Source organism: Mesoplodon densirostris, chromosome 5 (assembly GCF_025265405.1).
Source record: "Mesoplodon densirostris isolate mMesDen1 chromosome 5, mMesDen1 primary haplotype, whole genome shotgun sequence".
Classification (NCBI taxonomy): Eukaryota; Metazoa; Chordata; class Mammalia; order Artiodactyla; family Ziphiidae; genus Mesoplodon; species Mesoplodon densirostris.
The window spans coordinates 77,844,775-77,863,289 of NC_082665.1; the positions used below are offsets into that span (position 1 = coordinate 77,844,775).

The 18,515-nt window shown below is 55.5% G+C and overlaps 1 protein-coding gene across 1 annotated transcript in view; it reads right to left on the reverse strand.

Moving 5' to 3' along the window:
• Positions 1-604: 604 nt before the first annotated feature.
• Positions 605-18,515, reverse strand: part of LOC132490648 (death-inducer obliterator 1-like) — a 31,956-nt gene continuing 14,045 nt past the window's right edge. Inside the window, 13 exon segments of the mRNA XM_060099045.1 lie at positions 605-2,505; positions 2,508-2,622; positions 2,624-3,507; positions 3,510-4,691; positions 10,831-11,026; positions 11,833-11,922; positions 12,650-12,803; positions 13,247-13,775; positions 13,999-14,134; positions 14,398-14,502; positions 14,662-14,778; positions 15,314-15,473; positions 15,721-16,198. Of these exon segments, the coding sequence (XP_059955028.1) occupies positions 1,715-2,505; positions 2,508-2,622; positions 2,624-3,507; positions 3,510-4,691; positions 10,831-11,026; positions 11,833-11,922; positions 12,650-12,803; positions 13,247-13,775; positions 13,999-14,134; positions 14,398-14,502; positions 14,662-14,778; positions 15,314-15,473; positions 15,721-16,198 (4,937 nt within the window). The 3' untranslated portion in view covers positions 605-1,714.

Genomic DNA, 18,515 nt, shown 5'->3' on the forward strand with positions numbered 1-18,515 from the left:
GTCATCCCCTGACCGTGCGCTGCTCCGTCCTTCCCTTCGTGGCCTCGGGCTTCCTGCTCGACATGGGGTCCTGTGCTGGAACCATCCCGGGAACGGGGTGCATCCGGCAGGCGTCTTCAGGCCAAAGGGCACCGATGCCCACACCACGCCGACTGCCAAGAAGCGGGAGCTGAGGCATCCCTCTCCAGACCCGACTTTCCAACGCGATGCCACACGAGACAGAAAACCTTCTGTAGATGCTTATTCTACTTCAAGTAGCAAAGCTATGAAGCTCCATGTTTTAATGTACAGTGATATAATACTTTGCAATATAAAATACAATTTACAGAAATTTCTATCAAGTAAACCTAAACAAACACACTTGATTTTTTACATTTGTTGTATTTAAATTAGAAAAATTTTGTTTTACACCTAAAAAAGCCTTCACATGTCGTTAGATGTTGGAACTCGCCGCCACTTTAACGTAACCTAATGACAGGGTCTCTAACACCAATCACTCCAAATTGCTAAGTTCTCGATGTTCTCATAACTTAAACGTTTGTGCTAGAAACTGAAAAATCTGTAGTGATGTTCAATGGAACAGACTCAAAGAAAAAATGAAATTCTCTAATTTTATGTTTGCAAAAGTAACTTTATGAAAATATAAAAAAATTATCAAAGTTTCTTGTACAGTCAAATAAATGAGCAAGTTTTTTCTCTCTTTCGCACTTCAGAAGTACTTGGAAAATACACATGACGAGAAGCGGTATATATACTGTGCCTCACAGTGAAAAGCTTTCTAGTTGGCAGTTCTTAAGCTAGTATCACTATTTTCATCTCAGGCTTTACACAAATATTGTTCCGTTTCAACGACAAACGTTGAGATTTGTCACCTGACAAGTACCACAGTGCAGAGCTCGTGCACCTTTCCTGGGACAGAGAACCGAACCGCTCAGATGGTAAATTTCAACAAACAAATAGGTTCCTCATTATCCAAATCAAAGAAACCTACTCCCTCCACCCACCCTGCCTTTTAAAGTACACTTAATTGCTTTCTTTTCTCACTTTCTTTAGGCTGGTAAAATTTACACCTTTCAAAATAAATTGTTCTTTAAAATTCCACAATTTCTATTCAGATGTTGCTTTTAATCCTGTTTGGGGGTGGGGGGAACATGTAAGGCGATACCTAAACACTGAGCAAAACCAAGAAATGTGTTTTTGTTTCGTGGTTGAAATTTGTATTTCAAATTTCTTCTTGACAACAGAAAGATGCACCTGTAAGTCTGGTGTTTCTCAACATTCCAGAGACGAGCCGACACAGCCATGCACAGAAACACGCGGCTGCCTGCCCCGAACCCTGTGAAGTTAGCTTCTGGAAACAGGTATCACAGATGAGAAGATGTCAGGAAAGGTATGGCTCTGAGGTCCACTAAACTCCCTTAAAATTTACAACAGTCAAGTTATGAGAAAAGATCACTTTATAATCTGAAAAGCAATATGCTCTTGTAGGTACTTTCCCATTTCAGTACATTCAAATGGACATGTTAAAGAGTTCTTAGTTTTTTGTTTTTATTTAAAAAGCGTCAGAATTGTAAAGGTGTGAAATTTGCTAAGAAATAATCACACACAAAATTACAGTAATTTCTCAAGTCCAGAAGGTTCTGTCCTGTGCGTCAGCTCCCAGCTCTTTCCAAGACCACCTGCTTAGCACGTGAGCGCGGCTTCACGGGCGGCCCTAGGTCTGGGTGGCGGGGGCGGCGCCCCGCAGGGCCGCGGCCTTGGGGTCCCGGGGTCGCTCCGGGCTCCGACTGCGGTCCCTCCGGCGCTCCTGCTCGCGGGCCTTGTCGCCTTCGTGGTCCCTGCTGCAGGACCTCTCCCGGTCACGTCTGCGGTCGCGGGGGCAGCTCCGTCCTCGGGCCCAGTGCCACTCGCGCCGCTCGCCCCTGCCCGCGTTGCGCTCGCGGCCAGTGTCCTTGTCGCGGGGTTGGTCCCACTCTCGGCCTCGGTCCCAGTCCTGCTCGCGGCTCCAGGTCCGGCCGCGTTCCCGCTCCCATGGCTTCCCACGCTCCCGCTCGCGCCGCCGGTCCTCGAGGGCCTGGCCCAGGCGGCTGTCGCGCGGTGGGGCCTCGGGCTCCTCCGGGGCCTTGTCCCGGGGCCGCCCCTTGCAGCCTGGGCCTCTGTACTCGTGGCCCCTGCCCTCGCGGAATTCGGCCTCGGGGCCTGGGGCCGGCGCGGTGGGTGGCGCGGGCGGGTGGCTGGGCAGCTCCAGCAGCGCCCGGGGCGCCGGCTTGGCTCCGGGGGTGGCCGGGCCCTGGCAGTGGAAGTGTGGAAGCACCGATTCGCTCTTCTCGGGGAAGGGAGTGGCCCCCCGGGGTCCCCCAAAGGGCAAGGCCGCCGGTGCCTTCTGGCCGGTGAACCTGGGCGGCGAGTGGACCCTCTGCTCTTCGAACCGCTGAGGCTGCCTCCCCCTGGGTCCCGGCACGGATCCAGGAGCTTGGCCCCGGGGGCCTTCAAACTGCCCAGGCTGTGGCCCGCGGGGGGGCCTCTCTGACCTCTGAACTGAGGGGGAGGAGGGCCACCTCGGGGTCCTTTAAACTGGGACAGCAGAGGCCTCCTCTGGCCCCCGAACTGCAAAGGCGCGGTGCCCGCTTCCCAGGAACGGGGCCTGCTCGGGCCCCTCGCTCTGGCCAGGGGGGCCCGAGGCCTCACCGTACGGGGCCCCCGGGAACTCCCTCTTCTCCCCGTGGGGGTCCTTGCGGTCTCCAAATGGAGGCGGCCCTGCTCCCCTGGGCCCGCCCACGTGGGAAACGGATGGGCCCCTCCCATCCCTGTAGGGAGGTGGCCCGTGTGGCCCTGAGAACAAAGAAGGGATGGGCCCCTTTTGGGGCCCGAATCTGCCTGGTGGAGGCCCCCCTCTCGGCCCATCGTTATTAGAATTCTCTTCCGAGAACCGAGGGACTAGCCCCCGGGGGCCTGTGAAATTGGGGCCGTGAAGGCCCGACATCCCGAGAACGCGCGGTGCAGGCTCCCGCTGGCCTTGGAACTGGGGCAGAGGCCCCCCTTTCTCTGCTGCGGTGGGGAACGTGCCGGCCCCCTCACCCGGCCTGGGCTGTGGCTCTCTGTCTCCTTCGGTTTCAGCTGCCAGGGAGTCACGGTTTTCGGGAAACTGCGCAGTTCTCTGATCCTCGTACTGGCAAGAGCCCAGAGGTTTTTCCTGACAGGCGTACACTGGACCCGAGAAAGAATCCCTTCTTCCGGGAGGGTGGAAGGTCTGGCCGTCGTGCTGCCAAGGGAAGAGGGGCTGGAAGGAGGCGCCCTGCAGCGTGGGCAGCAGCACCTTCCGGGCAGGCCTGGCCGCGCCCGCAGGCCCCGGGCTTTCTGTGGGCTCGCGCAGGGGGCCGTCCTGCTTGGCCGGCAGTGGGGCCTCTTCGCCCGGAGCCCACGGTGGAGGGGCTGACTCTGGCTCCGCCTGGGCTGGAAGTGGCCCCGGGGGAGCAGCGGCCCCTCCGGGCGCTACTCTGGCCGGCGGGGGCCTCGGGGCGCGGCCTCGCTCTCGTTGCTCTCCGTGGCCAGCCGCCGGGCCTGCCGCGGGTCCCGGCTCAGCCGCGCCTCGGCGCTCGGGCCCGGGGCCTGGCTGCCAGCGGGGGGCGCGGCCGCCTTGGCCGCGGCCTGCGGCCGGAGCGTGGGCTTGGGCGGCGGCGGCGACATGAGCGCGTCCGACACGGAGAAGTGGGCCATGGAGGCCCTGATGGCCGCCCTCTGCTGCCTGAGCGCCTCCTCCTGCTCCTCCACCTGCTTCTGCTGCTCCTCGATCTGCTTGGTGAGCTCCTCTATCATCTGCTGCCGCTCGGCCAGGGAGGGCGCCAGCGGGCCAGGCCCACCGTGCACGTCCACACACATTCTGGTGGGCAGGTCGTCGACGGTCACTTTGGCTTCTTCTAGGATCGTCTCGTCCTCCGGGTCATAGGCCACCTCCTCCCGCTCAGCTGCCTCCGCGGCCTTGTCCGCGTCCTGGCGTCTCCCGCGGTCTCCGAGCTGAGTGTCCAAGGCTCTCTCAGGACCGTACTCTTCCTCGGGGTCATAGGGCCTGTCGTCTTCCTCCTCCTCCAGAGCTCTGTCTTTTGAGAGCTGACCAAACTGCTGGACAATTGGGTCCAGCAGGAGCGCCGACGGCACCCCGCCGCCGGCTTTGGCTCTCGAGTCTTGGTGGGGGGCTGGGGCCGACTCGGCAGGCTCTTCGGTGGGGGTGTCAAACGCCTTCTTCTTCCCAAAGAGAGTCTGCAGGATATATTCTAGGGGTGAAGCTGTTTTTGAAGAAGTAGTGACAGAGGAAGCGGCCACCGCAACCGTCACTGACGCGGGTGATGCTGTGACAGTGTTCGTGGCTCCTGGTTTGAGCGACGACAGTATCTGTAACCCGGAAGATGAGGCCGGCGAACCTGGTGCTTCTGGAGGAGGGGATGGGCGTGGGGGAGACCCCGGGGGTGTGGTGCTGACAGCCGCGTTCCCTGGGCACAGCGGGTACTTGCGGGGCTTCTTCTCAGGGAGCAGGGCTGCTGGCATTCTGGGGTGGACGGCATCCATTTCTTCTTGTGTCTGAATACGGGGCCGCTTCTCCTCTGTCTTGTCTGATTCGCCAGCATTTGAAGGCCGCTGTATTTTCTGGCAGATTACTAACCCCAGTATTATGTTTGGACGCGGTGACTCAAGACCTAAAAAGCAAAACAGTTGTGCAAATTTTAGAATCGAATTGTAGCTTTTGTCCTTCAGGGGTCAACTCTGGGTGTGAAGGGCAGCGGGGGGATGGTTTCCAGAGGGAGGAGGAGGGGGAAATTCTGTGGCAAAATAGAACCAAGTGTTCGAAGACCGGCTGCAAAAGACGCAGACTGCACCGCGCACCTGCCCAGCCTGACGGGCCCACAAACCACAAAACCAAGGGCCCAATGCACACGCGCATTCGCCCAGTGCTAAAATTATTACAGATTTTCAATTATACACAACGCTAGGGTAGAGGCGCGCTGGGGGAGGTGGGGAAGGCCAGCACGCACACACTCCAGGCCGTTCACCTACTGGGAAGGAAGCCTGTATGTACCAGGATGTTTTCTAAACAAACTCTTAGCTGTGTTCCTTCATTTGCCTCTTGCTACAAATCAGGAAGGCAGCACCCCCTTTCGACTTTAACTTATGAGCTGCAATATGTAAATTAAGCTATTCATACTAAAATTAAAGGTTCAATTAAGGACCAATTCTACAACTCAATGATAAGGATCAACAAAATTATACGGATCCATAGAGCACACGCCCTTCGATAAGTTCATGAGTCACTGGTGTCAAAATGACAATTGATGGGAAAAGTGATGCTGACCAAAATGCCTAAAACAAATGTTCTTGCAGGTTTAGAAAGACATTCAATGACCAGTAACTTCTCAAAAGCTACCGAACGCTCAGGTCTCTGTCAACACAGGACGTGCGGCTTAAAGCCCAAAGGTGTTCAGGACAGGGGCAACAGAGGTCAGACCACGCGCACAACACGCTGGGAATTTCAGAACATTGCACAGTTCTTAAAACATAATGATTTCTTAACAAATTCTTGGTCCACACATTCTGGATTGTGGTGCACTGGACCAGGAATGCTACTGTTTCTGTACGGCTCCGCCACCCTCACAGTAATAACAAACCTGGAATACCAACAGGGGAACAGAGAAGCCCACGTCACAGATCAGTAAGTTAGGGAGAAACGATAAACACGGCACCAAAATTTTGTTTCAACAGCATATTTTAAATGAATCAAATTGTATAAACTCAATTTACACATGAATCACTATTGTGTAAAAGACATTCATGCTATATATTTTTGGTTGACTCACTAAAAAAGAAAATCAGCACTGTTTTTCCTATTCTTTCTGTGATTTGAAGTTGATCACAGATCAAAGAGTTGTCCCTAGACACCCATTGTGTAGTTCTGAGCGCCTGTCACCCTTCCTAAATTCCAACAGAGATGGGGTGACATGCCGAGCACGAGGGTGGCGGATGTCCCATCCCGCCCCCGAGGAGGAGGAAGACCTGGCATGCCAGAGTGAGCTGGGCTGGCCCAGCATCCGCATGGATCGGCGAGGTACTGCTGGCCCCCCTCCCCACTGTGCTCAGCGCCTCGTTTCACAGGCTGACATTCAAGGGCTGAGGTGCCCATGAAGACACCCACTCGTGATGAGAGGAATGGCTTCCAGAATGTCCTCTGCCCTTCTAATGACAGTGGTGACTCAGGGGAAGGAGGAGCTGGGCAAAGGAGGGCGTGGACACAGGAAGGCCAGGCCCACTGCACTGAGCATGGCATCCAGATGGTTCTGCTCAGATGTGAAAGATACTCTATCAAGTTCGCTTTCTAATCAAAATGGATTATTTTAACTTAAAATAGTAAATCTCTCACTCGCTGTAACAGCCACTTACTGAATAATTTACAGCTCACTAATATCCAGTCTGGGGCATAGTCAATAGCTCAACTGGCTCTCGTGGCCCTCTCTGGACCGACTCTCACTGACACGGCCCCAGAGCTGGCAGAACAGGTCCCCAGCCGAGCCACAGGCTGGAGCGTTGGCCAGCCCCGTGAGCAGGAGCAGCAGAGGAATGTGCTCGGCCACGCGGGCGGGGGCGGGGAGGGCTGGGGAGCCCTGGCCGGGGGCGTCCTCTCAGCAGCCCAGGGCCCACGACTGTCCTCACTGTCCTCGATGCAGATGGGCTATGCTACCTGTGAAGAGCTTAACCTCTAAGGTGCCAACACCAGGGCTTGCGGCATGCATCACGTTTCAGGGCAAAGATGCTGTGTGTGGAGGCTAAGGCCTGCGTTAAACCCAGGGCGACGGGGTCCTGTCCTCGGGAGGCGCGCCAGCCCTACAGCTTGCAACAGCTGTATAGGCCTCCTGACAAAAACGATACACCCCAGGCTTGGCAAAATTCTCTAGACTCTACCCTTTGCGGTCACAGGCATCACAGGTGAGGGTAGGATTCAAGTACTTAACATTTACATTTGTTTCGAAAACAGTAAACTCCCTGGAGACCAGCATCTAACTAAGCAGCTACTATTTTTAAATGCTTTCAGCTCTCAACTACTTCATCTACACACACCCGTAAGCATTCTAATAAAGCTCCAGAGTTGGAGGAGTGTTAGTTATGCATTTCCCCACTAATCTTCCCCAGGATTTGACATTTGAATTGGGCTGTTTTTGAAGCAGTCAAACCTTCTCTACTTCACCTGTGCACGTTATGGCTGCATGGAGACTTGCAATGTAACGAGCACCGTGGAGATGACTTACTCGTGGAAGAATACGATTCACTGTGCTACCGGGGTCTCGGCAGTGACCTTTAGGGAGGTGAGTGCACGTCTGGCTCCGCCCCACTCCGCAACCTCACGACAGGCGCCTGGCAAGGGCACGCTGGCCACAGTCAAAGGGCTACTACCACTGGGGCGGTGGCAGGGGCAGCTTTCCCCCGAAGGCCCCATTTTCTGCCTGGGGCCCCTGTGGGCGCGCCCACTGTTGAGTGTGAACCCTGGAGAGGAAAGGGCGCCCCGAGACGGCCCAGCAGCAGTGAGCACGCTGGCTGCGTGCAGAGACAGGGCTCCCTCCGGGGGCCCGGGGCGCCCCCCCGGCTCCACACAGGGCCTCTGTCCCATGGTTACAAGCGGGGTGCTTACTTACCGACCTCCCTTTGAGGGCAGTGGTGAGGCTTATGACTCATCAAGTAGATGAGAACTAGGTGGGAGGCCACTGAACTATCATTTCCAGACAAGGGGTACTGGTCAGACTGAGCACCGGGGTGTCGGCACCCCTGCCCGACCCCCTCCAAATGGCGGGAGCAAACGTGTCCACAATGTCCCGTGTGGATGAAACGAGCCTTCCTAGCTGCATGTAGGTCCCCGAGTCTTCACGGTGAAAGAAAGGGTCAGCCCCAGACCACCCGTACAAAGAGAGAAGTGGACAAACCCAGGGACGAGGGACAGCTGAAAAGGTGTGTGTGGATTTCCTGAGCCAAGACCCAAACCAGGATCTGTGTCCGGGTGTGTCAGCAACAGGGCCGCGGGGGAAGCAGCCCCCATGCACCTTGGACGTGGCACGGCGGGAGATGAGGTTTAGTTTTAATTAATAAACCAGCTGAAAGCTGCCCAACTATCAAATGAGGCTTTTACCCCTCAATCAACCTGGCATGCTCCACTATTCAGTATTTACAGTGAACACCTTCTTATGGTCTGAGTCTGACAAGACAAAACGTCCACCTCTGCAGGGACAGAAACTGTGCTGGAGTTAGCAGCAACCATCCTCAAAGAGGACTTGGGCAGAGACCCAGCAAATACAGGGAGAAGCAGCTGCCCGCCCGCCACACTCGGCTCCCATGCAGACTTCGCCCGCTCCCACTCTTGGGTCCCTAAGACCTGAGCAAAGCCAGGGCTCCGCGTCCCAGTGAGGAGAGCGTCGTCCATCCGTCCGTCCGCCCGCCCGTGTCCAGGCGCCCCCAGCGCAGCACCGCCGCCTGCACAGCCAGAAGCACACTGGCGTCGGCTGAGGCAAAGCAAGGTGGAGACAGTCCTCCGTCACAGTGCACCTGGATGGGCACCAAGAGCTACCAAATGGTTCAAATTCAGACAAACGATGGCCAGTTTCCATGAAATATTCATTGATTTCAAAGGAGAGAGAAGCACTTTCCATTCAGCACCGTTTTGCCTTTGATTACAACATCTGTACACAGCTACGCAGGAAGACACGCAGAAACTGAAGACGTGCTGTTATCTGACAATACTGCAAGTCACGGAAACGGTCTGCTATTCAGGAAGCAGTTAAGAGTGAGGACAGAAGGCAGACACCACGGATGGAGCCAGCCTAAGAGAATGGCCCTCTCCCGGCAGTGCCTCGGAAGGCAGGTCCCTGTCCTCTGCTCAGGGTGGTCCACACCTTAGATGCCCGCGGGCCCTCGACAGGCGCCCCCCACCCCCTCGGGAGGGCCGGGCACCCTGGCCTAGGCCCAGCGTCCCATCTGACTGCTCTTCCTTCCGTGAATAAAGCCCCTAGAATTAAAAACATATATACTAAATTAAACAAGCTGAGATTTAGAAGCCCTTCGATTGAAAAAAAAAGTCTGTAAACGTTTATGGTAAAAATTCCCGTACAATCACGTTTCCAAAACCCCTCCTACTACTTTGTTTTAATGAAACATTCGTTCTCTATTGTGGATGAACACCTGCAGGCTTTTGAGCATCCCCTTCAGGAAGTGACAGCCTGGGCAATGCAGGTGGAGGAGTGATGTCCACTCCGCTGGTCATCAAGTGTGGTCACTTAGCAGATGAGGTGGGCGCCCTGCCCAGCCTTCCTTGTCCCCGTGTCACCCCGGAACACCCAGCGCGGCCCCCTCCCTCTGCCAGCCGGGCCCCAACCCAGCACTGCACCAGCTCCCGCCGCGGCTCCGACTGGGGCTTTCCTCGGTGGCCCCCGCGCCCCTGCCTCCTCACCACGCCTGACCTCGTCCACCTCTGCCCCCCTCAGGGTCTGTCTGTGGCCCCGAACCTGGCAGCCCCCTGCTCGTGTGACCAGGTGCACCGGGACGGTGTCAGGCAAGAAGACCCCATCGCGGGCTCTGCAGGTGGAGCCGTGAGAGGGGTGAAACAGGGCTTCATCACCTCCCAGGTCCCGCTGCTACAGACGCGCAGAGTGTGCGTGTCACAGGATCTACGCTCACACTAGGCCCCGCACAGGCTTCCGCCCTTGTGACTGACCGGAGGCTCTTCACGGTATCGGAAAGTCGGCTTCACCACCGTCACCGCTGCGTCAGGAACACGGCGTCCAGGGAGCCGGCCGGCGCCCCAGGAGCTGCCCGCCAAGAACCTCGGCCACAGCCCTCCCTGCTGCCCGTCAGGCGGCACGGCTTTAGCGCGAGGAGTGGGACAGCCCCCCGGAGAGCTTGGCTTCTAACGTGTTTGGCACTGAGACAGTTCCGTGTGTTGTGTCAGGGGACACGAGCCCTGCGGTCACGGGGACCGACCAGGACGCTGGGCCCAGCCGCAGAGCCGCCGGGGCACGTAAGTGCCTGGCCGCGGCAGGGGCGCTGGCCATGGACATGGAGGCCTCGGGCACAGGCGTAGCTACTGCCTGTAGAAGCAGGTGCTTCAAGAGCCATCACCGTAGGTTACACTCAGCATCTTTTAGGCTTAGCCGTTTTGGGGGCGCCATGGACAAGGAGACACTCCCATTTAGGCGAGACTTAAGTCCCGTCAACTTCTCAGGGTTAAGGGGAGTTGGGTCCCCAGAGACCACGCCCCCCTTGGAATCACCCTTAGCTCCCTTGAGAAGCCTGAACTTTCTTTCTGGTCAGCCTGCAAATAATTCTTTAGAAGCAGCACTTTCTAAGGAATGAGTGAACAGAAAGTGGTCTGCCAAAGACAAGAATTCGAGCAGCAGATTTCAAAGTGACTATTTCTAGAACTAGCTCCTGTCTCTCAACGCTAGTTTTCATTTCTCCTCAAAACGAATGCCTGCAGCGAAGAGGCTCTGCCTGACGCCTGCAAGGAGCCAAGCCCGCAGGCCAGGCCCAGGCCCCGCCCTCCCGGCACTGCCCAGCCCCTGCCAGCAACACCCTGCTCATGCCAGGCGGGCGGGCTCCGGACAGGGTTGTCCCTCTTCACAGGACTTTTCTAAGACAATGCACACCTTCCTCAGGGGACCTCCCGTGCCACCCTCCACTATCCGCTGCTTCACCCCTGTTCCCAAGTTCCGCTGCCAAAGGCCGGGTCTAGGTGAGGCACGCAGCTCGCTGGGACGGACTCCGCAGGGCGTGGGGGGGACGTGTGGGCGGAAGCCTGGGGCCTACCTGGTCCCTCAAAGGGCAGGAGTTTGGAGGGGACGGGGTCCGCGGCGCTCAGCGGGATCAGGTAGAAGTCCTTGACGTGCCTGCTGTTGTTTACCACGACGCCGAAGCGGCCGCGGCTACTGAAATAGGAGTACAGAGAGATGTAGGCCACCTCCTCCTCCTCTGTCGCGGGGTGGAAGCGGATCAGACACAGCTCCTGCAACAAACAGAGGGCGGGGAGCATTGACCTGCGGCCACTCGGAAAGGCAGCCCCTTCTCCTTGCACCTAAGCCCCAAAAGCAGGAGGGAAGCGAGGAGAGAAGCGACCAGCCCTGATTCTGACTGTCCCAGCCCTGCTGCCCAACACATCAGAACAATGAGCTGCTCAAGAGGACACAGGCCCGAGTCTCAAGACTGCTGGGTTTGATCTTGGTTTCGGAGGACCTGCTTTAAAACTACTTAGCCCCACTGTCCTCAACACAGAGCCCACCTCCTGGGGCTCTCGTACTGATGGGGTACTCTGTGTGCAGGGCCAGTCTGGGGCAGCGTCTGACACAGTGCTAAGTGACCACTAAGCGTGCGATGAGCTGCCCGCACCTCCGAAACGGGAGGGCTGAACTAGACCAGGGTCGTAACCCTTCTGTGACCCCAGTGAAAACCAGAGCCCCTCCCCCAAAGAGCACTGCACACGCAGACACACAGCTGCGTCCGCATCTCAGCGGTTCAGACTCCAGCCCAGCCGCCTCCCCCGATCTCTCCTCCATCAGCTCAGACAACAAGGGACACAGCATCTGTATTTCTAACTCTGAACCGCACATGCGCTTTCCCAAAGCTTCCACCGTCGTGCTACTCAGACCCCCCTTCACAGGTTAGCCAGCTGTCAACTTCAACGTCCACCTGCAAACATCTCACCAACTAGAGACAGTTCAAGTAGCAAGGCGCAAGACGAGACGTCAAAGAAAGAGCCGTGTGTAAACAAACCCCTTCTTCCTTGGGTGCAGAGGTTAGACTGTGGGCAGGTACCTTAGACACCGAAGACCTGAGTTTGCCGACGTAATCCCAGACTGTCTTCGGGGCAATCCGTCCGCCGATGTGAATTGTGTCGGGCAGGTCCTAAGTGAAATGAGCTCTGATTCAATGGCCGGTGGAACCGTGGCCGTCACAGAGAGACACACCCCAAACTACCCGAGATTCACAACTAAGACAACTGCAAGTATCCCAAACACAGCGGCAATAACTGTGTCAAATGTTGCTTAGTTGACTAACATCCGGGATTATGAGTGACCAAACCCAAGGGTGGTCGGAGGATAACCTTCTGCTAAATAGGATGACATTTAGCAAAGTGTGGTACTGTTGTCTTTTATGAACATACACATACAGGAAAGATCCAGGTATGTCTCAGAAGAGACTGAGCACTCTTTGTCAAGTCTGAAACGCTAGTGCTGTTTCGTTAATTTTGAAAAATAAAAGACCTGTCATGTGCACCCCTCCACACCAGGGCAGGTCACCCGTGCCTGGCCACACCTGCAGTGGGCACATGCACACCCAGCTTTGGCACAAGCTCTAGCGGAACAGAGGGAGAAGGAAGACAAGCTTCAGCTTTTTCAGAAAAGAGGGAGGGTCTGATTTCTCATTTGAATTTTCGCCACTGTCCAAACTGCGTAACCTGCTGACTCGGCCCGGCAAACCCTATTTTGCCTTCAGAGGTGCTTGTGCGTCCAGACACTCAGCAGGAAGGTGGTCACACGCCTGACTCCAGCGCGGGATCAGAGTGCCTTTGGAAAACGCGCGCGTGCACGCACATGCACCCACACACACTTCTCTCCCTCCTGGTTCTAACCTCACTGAGATAATCAAAATATCCAGAGACAGGAAACGCCTTAGTGACAAACTTCGCTACACTCTGCATGTTAATGAATCCTTTCCAAATGGTGCTGAGTTGAGACAAAAAGAGGGTGGTATCTCCTTCTGGAGGGGACTGGGACTCCGAGATGCTGTAAAACAAAACCACAGAAAATACGTGAATCTTTCTCTGCCCAAAGAATCCCCAAGATTTATTGATTGATTGATTGATTGAACGTGTTTATAAAAGCAAAGTGAATTCCTGCAAGTTTTGATAGCTTACTTTTTCAAATTAATTACCTTCATCATAATGATATGAACATTCTGGTCAAAGAAATATAAACTATATAGGCAATAAACTGGATGGCTGTAAATTCAAATTCCAGTTTTCAACAACTATATGTCTAAGGTGATAATTAGTCATCCTAAAACTGAAGCTTTAAAAAAACGCCTCTCTAAAATAGAAAATTGAGGAGAGTTGTATATCTGGGTGGATTTCAGAGCCAAACGACTGAATCACTCATTACTGCTCCTCTGTTCATCTGAAAGAAAGGCCACAGCTCAGCTGCTCAGACCACACACACGGGGGCAGCACCTGATGCTTGGCGACAGCGGGACCGACAGGAGGTATCTGGGCTCGGGCAACGTGGACGGCTTGACCAAGATGGACTTGGGCACCGTCACGGAGGTCGGCAGAGGCTTCGGGACATCCTGTCGGGGCTCTGCTGGGTGGGCGCTGCCTGGGCGGGCTGCCGAGGGAGCCGTGCCCGTGCTCGGCCTGCCTGGTGCAGTCCTGGGGTCTCGGCCGGACACCGTGACTGTGGTGAGCACTGCGCCGCCACCAGGGGCCGGGCAGGGGGCGCCTTCCAGGGCGGAGGGCTCGGGGTGGCCGTCGGCTGGAGGCACCGGGAGGGACTTTCCCTCCACATGGGCGCGAGCAGCGCGTTCCAGGTCTGGCTCCAAGGTGTTTTCAGGCAGAGTTTCTGGGGCCGCATCCTCGGCTGAGCTGAGAGCGGGCTCGGAGGCAGAGCTGTCACGCTTGGACCTCGAGTCCTCCTTCTTGGCAGAAGTTGACCACTCTCGTCTGTGCGGAGCTGGCTCCTCTTCCGACGATGGAACCTGACCTGGAGAGCAGAAGGCAGGCCTTCGTGAGAAGTCCCACACATCCGAGAGCAAAGCCTTCCCATGGGTAGACAGACGATCACTGCTTTAAAACAACCACACTGTAAAGGTAGGGGCTCACTTCCTAAGCTTGAAGAAACGATTCTAGCCTTTCCACTGTGGAACTTGGTTCGAATGCAGCCGTCCTGAGAAGGGTCTCCACAGTCTCCCCCCACATCGGCTCACCTGTGCAGATCTTACAGTTCCGGTCAAAGAGGTGCGTGTGGTGCTGCCCGGTCGTGTCCCGCAGCATGCCGCCGACAAGGCCCAGCAGCGGTACCGCGCTCCTCTCGGGGGCCGCCCGCACCGATTCTTGCTGTTCCTAAAGCACAAGAAGCAGAGGAGGCCATCTCTTTCCCACCCCCTCTCCAAATTAGCAGCACCCACGGAAAAAACATCTCACGTGATGAAGAACCACTGAAAACAGAGGAAGAGGACTACTGAATACAAGTACTTGAGAAGCAATACAACGACACACACTTGTGTCAGCCCCGCGTCTTGCCCGGTAATTCAGGCACCTAACAACGTCTGGAACGGGATCATCTTTGTCAATTCTCGTGAGCACTGGAAATCCTAAACGCTTACATCACAATCTGATACGGGCAGAGAATCTTCCATATCGGGAATAGTTTCCGGTTTAACGGTCGGCTTCTTAGTCTCATTATGCAAGTTAGTTCCGGACTCCATCACCTAAGATGAAAAAGACAGACAAACGTGAACCCTTAGCCCTTCTTTCCCAAGGGGACTCTCTCATGCCAATAGGCTATTCATTCACTCTGGGGTGGGGTTGGGGGCGGCGTTGGTGTCAGGCTTCTGGCATCCGCAGCCGCCTCTCCCGTCGGCACACACAGGATTTGACGATCTCTCTTTCCACATGGAAAGCCCTTCGGAGACAAGTTCTTCTGGCTTCATTCTCACAAGCTTTGCCAAAGAGATTTCTTCACGCAGAACACGATGGAAGAGCCCCTGTAAACAAACATCTCTTGTTCACTCGTTCAAAACCCTCTAAGATACTAGAGAGGATGTGGAGGTGGGCAGCAAGGCAAGCCCCTGCCCCGCGGCAGGACGAGGGCCCAGAGCCTCCCATCGATGCTTGGAGAACAAGGGCCCTGAATTCGGGCAGCTGATCTCCAGTATCCCACCGCACTAACCCTGCTACAAAGACCACTTCACAGAAAACACAATTGACTGAAGAAGGTACAGTGTTAGGGACAAAGGTAGAAGAAATCCCTTCTGCCAGCGGGTTAACAAGGCGAAATGGAAAGTCAGAGTATGTGCCCTGCTTCTAAACACAGGCAAGAGGTCAAGAGGCCGATCCAGACAGCGTGGGCCCCGGCAGGCACACAGGCGCGCAGGTGGCAAGAACCTCAGCTGGCGAGCGCCTGGCCCCACGGGAACAGCATGCCACGCACCCGCCGCCGCAGGGGGACCCAGTGCCCTAACCCAGGCCTGGGCAGCCCCTGGCCAGGACTGCCCCCATTCCTGACGGTCGGACACGCACCTGGGTGTTGGGGTCCTTGAGGTTGAACGTGAGGCTGCGGTACTTGCTCTGGTACCGGCTGTCTGTGACTCGGAACAAGTTAAACATCTCCTTCTCGAGGTGCAGTGCAACTTTTCCTACTTCATTTTCTGTCATGGTTAAGTCTTCGCTGTCAGTGACTCTAGATGGAATGAAAAAAGCCCCACGGTAACTGCTGCACTTACCATGCCACATGGCATCTCAGCTCCCCAACCAGGGATGGAACCCCGGTGCCCCCTGCAGTGGAAGCGTGGAGTCTTAACCACTGGACGCCAGGGAAGTCCCACATGTGACATTTTTCTTAAACAGCAGGGCCATCGTGAAACCACCACCCTTTACGTGGAAAACTTTCCACTTTAACAGATAAGAAACAAAGTGGAACAGCCCACCTTTTCCACAAGATCTCCTTCAAGGAGCGTCGTACGTTTTGCCGAATTTGAGAATTTGGCTGTGACGAGGCGGGGCGCGCGGGGCCCAGGCGTCCCGGGGCTGGAGAGGCCAGGGGAACCCAGGTGGTCCCAGGCTTCCTGATGGCGCCCACCGAAGCAGCGGAGCTGGGGAACTTTCTGGAAGCAGACGTGGCAGCAACAGGTGCCAGCCTTGCCTGCTTGGCCGAGGGAGTGCTGCCCGAGGGGGAGGGGGCAGCCGAGAGCCACGGCCTCTTGGCGATGGTGCCCTTGAACCCCGGTGGCAACTTTTTGATGGCCGGTTTGGCTGCCGCCGCGTTTGCAAAAGGAGGGGACTTCTTTGGAAGGAGACTTCTGGGCGAGGGTTGCTTGAGGCCCCCCGCGGAGCCTGGAGGAGCCACCTTCTTCGGCACCGCCGCCACCGCCGCCTTGGCCTCTGCGCCTCTGTCCTCCTTCACGGCTGAAAGGAGAGGGGCCGCTTAGTGAGGCAGGGGTGCAGGGGACCCCGCATGTGCACCCGAAACCAGCAAAGCTAATAACCAGGCATCACTGTGAGACAGATTTAAAGAGGATTTTTAAAGTAACTGTTAAATTCAGAAAAGGAGTGTAAACAGGGCTACCAGCAACATTTACGATACTGAATATACTTTGTTTCAGAGAGAAATGCTTTAGTATTAAAACTTTTACTTCAACCGATACACCAGTAAGCTATAAAAGGCTTGATTTGAACCGTTAGCTTAGCTTGGAACTCCAAGGCCAAATTTCGCTGTATCAAGAGAAGGCATAGATTTCAAAGACCACTCGCATGGAGAGTCCCAGTGCAGTTTTTGGTGAACAGGAGCTTAGAAACTCTTTCCAGGGTGGATCAGACACATTCTCTTCGAATGCATATCCAAGCCCCACCTCGGGGGCCCTTGGGGCACTGGAAGGACTAGCGAGAGTCCACCCTGGGGTTAGGGGCTCACAGGTGCTCATCGTCCTCTTGGACAAGAGTCAACTGGACACGGTTAATAAATATATAGAATGTTGGCAGAAAACTGCAACATGGGGGGAGACCAGTGACTTTTACACTAGGAGCTCGGTGGCAGGAACGCCACCTGCGGTCATTCACGTTCCCATTCACACCCCTCTAGTAGCAGCTCGCTATTGGGTAAGACAGTAGGTTAGCACTTTTAATGCAAACAAGGGTTACAGCCCAAAGCTAAAATGAGAATCTTTATGCCAGTACTTCGCATGGACTGATTCCACTTAATCCTGTATCAGACCATCAGAATTACAGTCAGAGGCAAGCAAGGAGGTTCATCCTAAGACCAGTCCCTCGGTCTTAGGGGCGAGCGGCCCAGCAGACGTCCATGGGGAGCCGTGACGGAAAGCTGGAGCGTGTTCCCAGATGGCCCCGCTCAGGCCCACCGCCCAGAACGTCTGGGACCCAGGGCAGAACGGGGTGGCGGGGGGCAGGCAGGTCCAGGGAGCAAGCCAGGAGAGCACAGGGACACCACCTAGGGCCACGTCACACAGGACCGATGGAGAAGCCGCCTCCCCAGGCGCAGGCTTTTCTCAAACTACCCACAGCGCAATGAGCCCCCACATGCTAAACAGGAGACTTCGAGATGCTCTAGCAGCCTTCCGATTTTACGCAGGGGTTGAACACCCACCAATGCCAGTCGGCTGCCGGTGCTTCTTGCAACTGTCCTAGTGAAGCAGGGAGAAAATCTGAAGTCCGGGGACAGAGGTGAGACCCTGTCTACAAATAAGGCCTGACCCCACAAGAGCCCCCAAGGCGTTCACAGCCTACACCCTGCGTGACCATCCCGGCGAAGGGCCGAGCGCTGCCCTCAGGACTGCCTTCCTCCAGCACTGGTCAGGCCAGTTCAGCCACAGGTGTTAAAAGCCCAGGGACCGCAAGATTTTTCCATTTCATAGTACAGGTGAAATTACCTATTTTTAGAAACTTTGCAACAGCGCTACACACATCCAAAACTTAGAACCCTGTCAGAAGGACTTCATTGTCATCAAGCAACAATCCTGACTGCAAATCTCCTATTTTCATCTCACAGAGCACCCCCCCAACCTTATGTCCCCTTGTCCACGGTGTCCCAATCACTGGCCCCACGTGTGCCGGCACCCCCGGGCTATGCTGTCCAGGCTTTCCCAAGACCACCCGCTCCCCGCTGAGCAGCACGCTTGTGCTCTACATCCACCCTGCTGGCTGTCACCCACGTCCCGTCAGCAAGTCACAGCTGTCTGACAAAGGAGGAACTGGCCACGTCATAGGAACTCAGAACTACGTTTCTACGTGTATTATTCATCAGCTCAAATCCATATTCCTAAGGCGCTACCATACCTCAGTACGTGGAAACTTATCTTTACCAGCTCAGCCTCGGCTAACGGGGTCCACAGCACCTCATCTAGGCGGGGGGTGGGGGGAGAGACTGCTAGAGCTGAAGTTAAATGAAATGGACAGAGGCCCCTCTTCTTGGGGGAAGGAACGAGAGTGGAGTGGAGTGGAGCGGGACGCGGTGCCAGCTGTGACTGCCAGCAGGGGATGAAGGAACAAACCCATCAGGATTAAAATCGAGTCCTAAAACCAGCTCACTCACTGACTGTATACAAACTTTGCTGAGATTATTTTAGTAGCACACTTTTAAGCAACTCTAAAAAGCTGGCCTAAGGTGCTTCCAGAATTCTCAATGAGGCACCCATGATGGGGCCTCAAACAAATCTTATCATGTGACATTTACATTGTTTCAAGTGAGAATTCCTGTTGACTCCGAACA